Source organism: Glandiceps talaboti, chromosome 15 (genome assembly GCF_964340395.1).
Source record: "Glandiceps talaboti chromosome 15, keGlaTala1.1, whole genome shotgun sequence".
Taxonomy (NCBI): Eukaryota; Metazoa; Hemichordata; class Enteropneusta; family Spengelidae; genus Glandiceps; species Glandiceps talaboti.
Window position 1 is genome coordinate 7,938,264 of NC_135563.1, and position 10,789 is coordinate 7,949,052.

General features: G+C 35.8%; 1 protein-coding gene across 2 annotated transcripts; it reads right to left on the bottom strand.

Moving 5' to 3' along the window:
- Positions 1-702: 702 nt before the first annotated feature.
- LOC144446475 (MORN repeat-containing protein 4-like) lies at positions 703-10,008 on the bottom strand. 2 transcript variants are annotated; one of them, XM_078136243.1, is made up of 5 exons: positions 9,847-9,993; positions 9,564-9,630; positions 7,730-7,844; positions 2,474-2,583; positions 703-1,925 (listed from the first exon to the last, which is right to left on the bottom strand). In XM_078136243.1, the coding sequence occupies exons 2-5, from the start codon at positions 9,625-9,627 to the stop codon at positions 1,777-1,779; spliced, it is 438 nt and encodes a 145-aa protein (XP_077992369.1). In that variant the 5' UTR covers positions 9,628-9,630; positions 9,847-9,993; the 3' UTR covers positions 703-1,776. The 2 variants fall into 2 exon arrangements, with proteins under 2 accessions (XP_077992369.1, XP_077992368.1); XM_078136242.1 differs by having other exon boundaries at positions 704-1,925; positions 9,882-10,008.
- Positions 10,009-10,789: the final 781 nt, after the last annotated feature.

Consider the following 10,789-nt stretch of genomic DNA (forward strand, 5'->3'; position numbering starts at 1 on the left):
CCCTCACTCTCTCTTTGCTATTTCAAACCAAGAACAAAATCTGTCACCATCTGATACACTGTAATGTCCACTGAGGGTTACACATTTTAACGCTCACTTTACTGTATTTCAAGGGTTGTACATACCTGCTCAGTCCTTCTGTATGCCATAATCACACAATATTACCATGACATACTAATTTCAAATTTTTAGTAAAAAAAACAAAGTTTTGCAATGTTTTTAGCATTCATTTTTTTTGTGGTTATTCAATAACGTGATCAAGTGTACCCTGGAAGTAAAACTTTGTGTTGTGTTTGTTCTAAGTTTTTACTCCACAAGAGTATAAAAAGGGGACAGTAGTGTCTTTCAGTTTGAGAAACTTTAGGTTAATAATTATTTTCTTTTTAAAAGTAAACTTATGTAAAATTCAGTTTTTATGTTGATATGTAAATAAAACCTGGCTAGAAATGAATTGTTGTATTGTCTCTGTATGTAAATTTTTCATTTCACATTCGACACTTGCTACTATTTTGGCAACAGAGACTTGGCTTTACTGAAATAAACACAAACAAAAACTACTGCAATTCTGTATTATTTGACTCGTATTTCAAGCACTTGTTCATTATGTATGCAATGTCATAGACTGATATAAAGGAAGGCGCTCATCCAAATATGAAGATACAAGATCAAGACCAGAATTTGACGAAATCTGTGTGTAATAATATTTATTATGGTTAACATTTATCTGAATACATCTTTTAAAAGTTTTCATACATCAAAATCAATACCAAGATATACAATCATAGCATTCAATTTTTAAAATCTGTTTTAAAATTTACATCGTAATGACTTACATTAATAAGATCATACAAAAGGTTTCCAGAACAATTTCCATGATATCTAATTAATTGTATATCTTTGTAAATATTCAAAAAAATAAAAGTTTTCAGAGAAATTTACATGAAAAGTTTTTTTCTAGGATTTCAAACAATTATTCTGTGTTACATGACTTGACATTTGAATCTTGGATAAAATTTTAAAATAAACAAGGGATCAACAAGATTAAGATGTTAAAAAGAAAATTTCGTGAAAAATGATTACACTTTGAGCAGGGAATTGCATATTTTGATTTTCTGTTTAATTCATGTTACCTGTTGGCATACCGTATATGAAATCGGAATTTAGTTGACAGAGAATGAATGGGCAATACTGGCTGTGTTTGTTTGTTTGTTTGTTTGCATGGAATTATGGGTATCTATGACACTGACATAGTAGAGTTAAACACAGCAGTTGTCCAATTCACACATGCATGCACCATGGGTCCCACACTATGAAAAGATAGCCAAAATCTAGGGGACACTCCAAAAAAACTGTTTCAAAACAGAAATTTACATGATTTCACACCACATCAGGTGAACTCTAGCATCATTTAAATAAGTCAAATTCAATACTTGGGGTGGGTAAAAGAGCTTGCATAGTAATTGTGATGTGAAATATGTGTCTGTCAAAAATGACAAGAATTCTATCTGAACATGAGTATTTGATGACCTCTGAACTGATGACCTCTGAACTCTAAATGACATAGGTGTAGCAGATTTGATCATGGATTATAGAACGAGATATTCTTTTTGTATAGTCTATGCCAGGATCCATTCCAGAAATGGTGGCCCTACAGATACCCACAATTCCATGCATGATATGCTATGAGTCCCCAGACACTGCAAGCTTTATGTACAAATTAAAAACTAAAAATATCAAGATCTGTCTATCAAATCAAATCAACAATAAATATCATATCTATGCATGTACTGAGTTGGCTATGTTAGCTGCATACTGTGCCTTCTGAATTACTTCCGGACATTTCTGTCTGTCTATGAATCTTGTACCATTGAAAATGCCTTCATTCCTTGGCAGTCCATGGGTTCCATCTGCAAATGTTAACAAACCTGACAAAAGAAAAAGTACATCAAAGTTGAGAACAGGATGATGGTGAATTCTAAATTTATATTAATTTTATTATTTCAAAAAAAGACTAGGAAAAGTTTTCATTTGGCAGAATTCTAAGAGATTCGAATACCTTTGATTTTCAGAGAGAAATGTTTCCAAGGCATATTACCAGTGTTATTCAGATAGTTCTGAACAAGCAAACACGATACAATGTGATTAAAAGTGGATTTACAGCATATTCTCCATACTGTGTCAAATATCAGAGATTTCAGAAAAACATGTTCCAGTACAGAGTGATACTGTAAATCTAGAGATTTTGCCGCTAGAAAATTTTGCGACTATACAGACTTCAACTAGTTCCCAACGACTAACGTTTACAAATTACTTAAAGCCTGGTGCACTGTTTATTTACAAAGACTGTGACATTTTATTCACTACTTATTTTCACATTTTTGTTTTAGGGCGAAATAAGCGAAAATAAGTCTTAAGTGAAAATTTCCAGTTTTACAGTAATTTAGTATACATTGTTGAGGGATACAGTACTCACCTAAACCTTCCACTTTGCCATCTGAAAATTGTCCTTCAAATCTCATTCCATCACATCTTGTAAATGTGCCTACACCGTGAAACTTTCCTTGGCCAAACTCTCCTTCATATCTGTAATAACAAACATACCATGAGTGCATGTTTTCATTAAAGTTCATCTGAACATCTAGAATGATGGATGGATGGATAGATGGACGGACAGATGGAAAGACGGACGGATGGATGGATGGACAGATGGATGGGTGGATGGGTGGAAGGACAGATGGACAGACGGATGGATGGATATGGATGGACGGGATGGACAGATGGATGGATAGATAGATAGATAGATGGATGGATGGATAGACTGCGTATGAACAATAAGATCATTTTGCCTTGAACAATTTTTCATTTAGACAATTACAGAAACATCCACACCAATTATAAGACCTACAGGGGTATCTGAATAGTAGTTGAGGTCTTTTTTAAAACCAAAATTCAATTTTTAGACTCACATCATGTACTTTGATATTAATTGTCTGATTGCTCTGCTGTGAACAACATTTTTACAACTAGACATCAAAAGTAACATCTCCATCAATTATCAAGGCAATTGGCCGAGCCATATTTGACTTTTAAGTTGTTTATGTATGAACACAGACAGACAGACAGACAGACAGACAGACAGGCAGGCAGGCAGGCAGACAGACAGACACTTTACCATGACATAAGCATTACCTAACCAGCTCAGTCATGCTAAAAATCTCTCTCTTTTTCATTACAGTGTATGACCTCAGTTGAAATAGCACAGAACATATGGTAGACTTACATAAACATGCAATCAAAACATAAGTTTCAGGAAAGACCTCACACAATGCACTGGAAAATCAGGTACATTTTTTTACCAAATGACCATCTGTTACACAAAAGACTGACATCGAAAAAAAAATTTCACTTTCGAGCAAAAATATTCTATATTTCCCTACACTGTGAATTATGTATCGTTCCTTCAAAAACAATTTCAGATATGAATTATTTATTTTCATACAAACGGTGATTGTATTTTGCACCGTGTCTCCTAAAATTCAGATTGCTCAAGAAAGAAATAATGGTGTCTAGCATATAAATATTGATATCAGCATGTAACCTAGAGTGACCTAGAGTGACCTGTCATTGAGATGTGAAAACATCCATTCTAACCTTTGACCTCCATATATCAACGTATTACCTATCTGATTGTCGAGCTGTCTTTTTGTAACCTTTGCTTGGATGTGATATTGAGAAGTACACAAACACACTACTTAAAACCATCACTGACTTTCCATCAATGATTGATGAAGTCTGGATATATCATCAAAATATCATGAATTGTTTCTACATTTTTTCTGATTTTTTAATTTCTATGAAACTGATTTGAAATTCCATTCCGGGTATTTTCCCTATCAGCTGACGAAACTTGATAATTTGTCGCAAAATGTTCACACAATGATAAACAATCTGACTTTGCATTGGTATACAAAAACATTCTGAAGGAACAGCACAAAAGGCTGGGGATCGTCAAAAAATCATTGAAAGTGATCTTTTGCTAAAAGTTTGTGATTCCTGAACAAATGGGGGAAATCTGGTAAAACTGGTATAGATTTTCCATGACGCAATTTTGATGGAGAACTCTAGTATAAAAACACATACAATTAGGGAATTCAGGTAGATTTTACCTTCTTTAATACCACCCAAATCAAAGACACTGATCAACATATCTTAAAGGGAAAGGGATACCCCTTATGAATTCACTATGGTTAATAAAAATTTGGACGTTAAACAAGATAAAATTGTTGGTTTCTTTCACTTTCACTTATCAGTACAGATCTGGCACCGATCAGAACTTGGATGGAAGTGATGTATTAGCCTTGCTTGGCAACTTCCAATGTGTTGTCAACTGGTCCTATAACACTGCAAGCAGTCAATAATACAAACTGAAGTTCCCTACCAAGGCCCATATGTCACTTTTGCCTAAGTACTACATGTATTAAAGTACTGTCAGTTCTGGCTACTCTGTACTGATAGATGACAGTGAATGAAACCAACTATTTTATCTTTGTTTAACATCATGATCCAAGTTTTTTATTAAACATTTCGCAAGGTATCCTTTCCCTTTAGCTGATATTGGGGAATTGAGTTTGCTGGACGAGTCATTTAATAGTTGAGAACACAGATATGAAGTGACCACTAGTTGTTTGATGACACAAATCAGGTACATGTTAGGGAGTCTAATCCTATTCCTATCCCAAACCATATCCTGTCCCTAACTCCCTAGGTTGCATAGAAATGTGTACATGTTGAAATGTATGACCACTGTTATATACCATTTGTTGTTATTAGACTTCTTGCTAGTAAAACTTAAAAGATCATACAGCGTACCATAAACCTGAAAATTGTTTAGTTGATATATATATTTCACTGGAAAACAAAAACAACAATAAGTAGTGACTATTAAAATGCCTCTCTGTACATAAACATACCAATCATGTAATTTGCAACAATTAGTCTTTGAGAACTTGTTGAAGATTTTGTAAAATTTTCTAGTGCCAAAAATATCTAGATTTACAGTATAAGGTGTCCTTCTAGGTTTGTAAAAACCATATCAAAATTATAGGCCTGTCAACATGCAGGCATACTTTCTACCTGCCTTGTTTTCTTTATAGTGAAGAAAATGTCATTTTCTGTATTCTTATTGTAGTACATTCTTTTTGTACTTACTTCATAAGATGAAAAGTTGCCATATGAATCTGACATAAGCATAAAAATAACAAGGCAAAATTTTTGTCACTGTGAAAGTGAAATCTCAAATAGACACAAATTTACCAAAAAAAAATAATTTTTTTTATGGATATTTCTGTGGGCAAATGCAGTCTTAATCTAAATTTCCCTCTATAAGTTGACAAAGTTTGATGTTGACATAAAAGGGAGGATGTTGAGCTGAACAAGACAATTTCTGATTCTATTTTCGATACAATATTGTTGAATGTAAGGAAGAATATTAAATATTGTAAAAGACAGGTCAAATTTTGTATGTTCAACCCAGTCAAAACGCAAAACATGCCATTTCACCATCAACTGCAAAAAGTTACCTCTATTGTTACAACAGTTTAGGCACACAACCTTTGATTTCTGTACAGTAGCATTTTGTGATGTTCCATGATTTAATTCCCTTGTATAAAGTAATGTTATTTGAGGCCGAAAGAGTATTATGCTGTTTTTATCTGACATTTTTCCTGCAGAAACTTGCATCCAGTTAACTTTTGAAACATACAAACACATACTGATATGACACTACTGAGTTCCTTTTCAGGTTTGGAACTACATACGGTACATGTAGCAAGGCTATGTTGCTTGCTTGCACATATTATCATATTTCTGGCTTTCCCAGTCAGTCCACAAGGATCATGAAGGCGGAGCAATATATAGCACCTGTGGCCTCCATTAGAGTAACTTTCTCAGACCAAGTACTCAAAATCTGAAGATGTGTTTTGAGTGAAACACAGCAGCCGACCAAACTGAGTCTGTAGAACACACTCATCCCGGGTTTGGGCGTGAGACATGGCACATGGCCGAGTGTGAATACAGCCAGCCCACTGAGTTTACAGAGTACTAGCTCACTCTAGAGTGAGTGAGACAAGCTGAGTGTGGATGCAGCCAGCCAATTGAATCTATAGAACAAACTCATCATGGGTTTGTGAGTGAGACACAGCTCAGAGTGGATACAGCCAGCCACTGTATCTATAGAGTACAAGCTCACTCTAGGGTGAGTGAGACACAGCTGAGTGTGGATACTGCCCACCAATTGAGTCTATAAAACGTTCACTCTGGATTAGTGAGTGGGACACAGCTGAGTGTGGATGCAGCCCACCAAAACATTCACTCTGGATTAGTGAGTGAGACACATCTGAGTGTGGATGCAGCCCACCAAAACGTTCACTCTGGATTAGTGAGCGGGACACAGCTGAGTGTGGATGCAGCCCACCAAAACGTTCACTCTGGATTAGTGAGTGGGACACAGCTGAGTGTGGATGCAGCCCACCAAAACGTTCACTCTGGATTAGTGAGTGGGACACAGCTGAGTGTGGATGCAGCCCACCAAAACGTTCACTCTGGATTAGTGAGTGGGACATGTTCTTCCGATAAAATACGACACACAGCCGAACAACGCTATCGAGGATGGAACATCCGAGGTCTAGCGAATGTCATCAGGATATAAATAACTGCCAATCAGAGATCCGTATTAGCGACAAGCACAAACAGAGGACAATAGCTAAATTTTCATGCATATTCATCTTAAGGAGGGGCTTGTATAAATAACCACCAATGCGTTAACTGAAATGTGTGAATGACAACGTCTACACACTCACCAAACTCACAATTACCATAAACCGATAAGCCATAGTAATGACGTAAATGTGTTTGTCAACACTTGCATGCAGAGATTCCCCGAGGTCATAGGTTATTGAATATATTAATTTAAGTATATATATCCATAGATGGCCCAACCCACCGCTCAATGTAATCTCAATGGAATGTCCGGTCTGAAAATGACATTCGCTAGACTGTTCGGGCAGGCCCTCACATGCGAACTTCATTCGCTTATAGTTATAGCATCGAAAGAAAGCCCGAACATCTAGCAGCAAGACTACCTATCACTGAGTCTGTAGAAAACTTATTCTTGGTTTGGGCTGGTCACAGAAATTCCCCAGCTTATACTTAAAGTGAACCCATGACGTCTCAACCTCTAGTTCTTAGCTTTAACCACTTCACAAAGGGGAGTTGATGTTACAGTATTTTCATTTGTCTCTGACCTAACACAAACCGACTAGATTTTCTATTTGACAACAGAGATTATTTCAGAGTTTTGCATAAAATTCCTTCACTTAGGTCAAAACCACCTCCCATTACAGCAAAGTTCACAAGTGTGGCATTTGGGATTTGTGAGGAACTATACAATGTTTCATTTTCCTTGTAGTTAATACTGCACATAGACCCTGTAGCCTAAACATTCAGAGCTACCCCTAGTAAAGATATCAGCCCTCACTGTGTCCCTTAGTGTATATTATGAATATCATGCAATCATGATCTTATATCCTAATATCTCAATATTGATCAAATATTCCAAGTTCACAAATCACAAGGAACCAAAACTTCCATCTTTCTTAAAAGAAGGATTTTCACTTCCTGAACTCACGCAACATTCTGAGGCCATCCCTATAATACAGACATAATTTCTTACCTCGATCCATCTGGAAATGTCATAACACCATGACCACTACATAAACCATCTTCAAAACCACCAATATACTGTGATCCATCAACCAAATTCAATTTACCGATTCCATGCCTTTTACCTTTGCAGGGAAAAATGTCATCAAAAAACATTATAATTCCTTTATATAGACGATTTAAAGTGAAATTAAAAGTGACATCAATGAAAGGCAGAACAATAGTGGTTATCCTGATGATTGCCAATTTCTTGCTGCCATATTCATCCACTTATACTGTGTGATTCAAAGAGTTATACATACATGTACCATGGTGTAACCAATGTCACCTGGTTTGAATGTAACTGCAGGTGTACAGTATATGTGAACATATGAGATGAGGATGCAATGGTGTCATCAAACGGAGAGTTATAGTCAATGTCTTGTACCTGAAGACATGAATTTAGTCACTTAATGTTTTTGAGAACAGGCTGGCATTACTTTCATTTTTATTCATATAAAGGATTTTTTTTCAATTTTTTCATTTTTTTTTTAAATTTCATCTGCTTGTCTACATGTAAGTTGATACTAATTCCAATCAATACTCATTCACATGATCATTTCCAACTGTTCTATTCCAAGATATTATGACAGAACCCCATGATGTACAAGTGGCATACTTGGGGTATTTGCATGAGTGCTTGAAGTGTTCTCTGCAATGATACTTTCATGAGCATACATGTAGCGAGGGAAAGTGCAGCAGAAAACATGCTAGCATGAGTGCAAATACCCCTGAGTACCCACACTGGCAGGCACACAGCATGGGGTTTCTGTTATTATTACATACGTTTATCCAAAACAACAAATTTCCACGAAAATGACGCTATGTGACAACATGTTATCATGTAGAATGAACGATCATATCCTCATTTGCATATCATTTGAATGCAGGTATGTAATAATGTCTTCAGTATTGCATTGCAGTGCAAATATCGCTAGTACAGTATGCACTCACACCTATGCAAGTAATCTCTTGTATATATGTATATTAACTTGATACAAAATACCTCTGGAAGAGATATTTCTTGATACCTGCCATTCAGGAAAAAATATTTCTGATAAATCTTAATGTTCGCTATTTAAATTGAGGAATAATTTTGATTTGATAAAATCAAACATGATGTATTTAGCAGCTTTTTTGACCTGTCATCATCAAAGGTGTGAGAAAATAAACAAATAAACAACAACACAAACATGTAAACAAACACTGGCATGACAGACATGAACCATATCAATCAATCAATTAATCAATTAATTAATCAGTCAGTTAATCAATCAATCAATCTATCTAACTATATATCCATCTAGCTATCTGTCTGTCTGTCTGTCTGTCTGTCTGTCTGTCTGTGTCTGTCTGTCTATCTATCTATCTATCCATCTATCTGTCTGTATGTCTATCTATCTATCTATCTATCTATCTATCTATCTATCTATCTATCTATCTATCTATCTATCTATCTATCCATTTGTCTGTATGTCTATCTATCTATCTATCTATCTATCTGTCTATCTATCTATCTATCTAGCTATATGTCTGTCTGTATGTCTATCTATCTGTCTATCTATCTATCTATCTATCTATCTATCTATCTATCTATCTATCTCTCAACCAACCAACCATCAATCAATCAATCAATCAATCAATCAATCAATCAATCAATCAATCAATCAATCAAGCAATCAATCAATCAATCAATCAATCAATCAATCAATCAATCAATCAATCAATCAATCAATCAATCAATCAATCAATCAATCAATGATGTTTTTGCAGGTGAATAGTGTAGATTTTAGCAATCAACTTACCATCAAGCCATTCCCCATTATATTCCTCCCCGTCGGGATATTTATAAAATCCTTTTGATGTCATGTCCTGAAATAATATTAACACGACATTACATAAAATATGTTGCTTTAACGCACTAACTTAAACATGTTTACTTCTGTCATTTTTCATTGTAAAATGTTGTCGATATGAATAAACTTGAAAGATTCTGATAACAGTTTCACGACTCAAATCTAGTACACGATGGGTGTGGTTCCGACTGATTCACTTCACAGGCATGAATCTGAGATAGATCGTACACGCCTTACTCAAAATCAATCCTTATTCTATTTTCCTACCCACAAACAGTAGTAAAAGTCACCGATCTCACAGACACCAGACAATAGTTCCTCGATGTTAAATGACCACAACACTGAAATATCAACTCTTCCGGGTTTGTCAACTATGCATATGACGAAGCATGAGGAATACGTCATCGATATTTGTGTTAAGATATACCATTCTGTGATATTGGGAGGCAGAGCAGAAGTATTGAGGGACATCAGTGTACAAGGCAAATGATGTCGGTTTGCGTTCTTGTTTTCAACACCTCCGTGGGTATATCTTGACATTAATAATGACATTTTAGCAATGGTACATTTGTCTAATCTAAAATAAAGGAACGAACTTGGCAGGACATGCAGACAACTTATTGGTGCAGAAAAGGGTGACGTTTTACACAGAACAATTTCAAAATGGCTGCCGCAGTATCTTGCAGCAACATCCGCTGTCAACAAGAACGCCGGCAATTAAGAAAAGAATTGGAGAGGGGGAGGAAAAACCTTATTACGTGCATCGGTAAGTATTGGTCTTTCGTGCCGATGGTGTTTTGTACATTTTCTTAGCTTGCCATATTAATTTAATTGCGATAAATTCCATTCGTGTGCGCTTTGTTGTTTTTGCTGGCTTAGGTAGCCATTACGTTTCACACTTCCACCCCCACCGGGAGACCTTGATCGACACCATGACGTATAGTGTTTGAAAGTTGTTTGCATACTTTTGGTGCAATTTTGACATGTTGCATTTTAAACACTCTCTGGCACCCAAGCACCTGTCACAAACCATAGGTGGTGTTCATTTGTCAAATTTTATTCATATGATTGTGAACGTGTGGTCATCACCGAATCCAAATGGGAAGTACAGTAAACAGAAGGGACCTTGAGCAAAATGGCGTCGTCAAAATTTCTATTGAAGAACCTCGGGACTT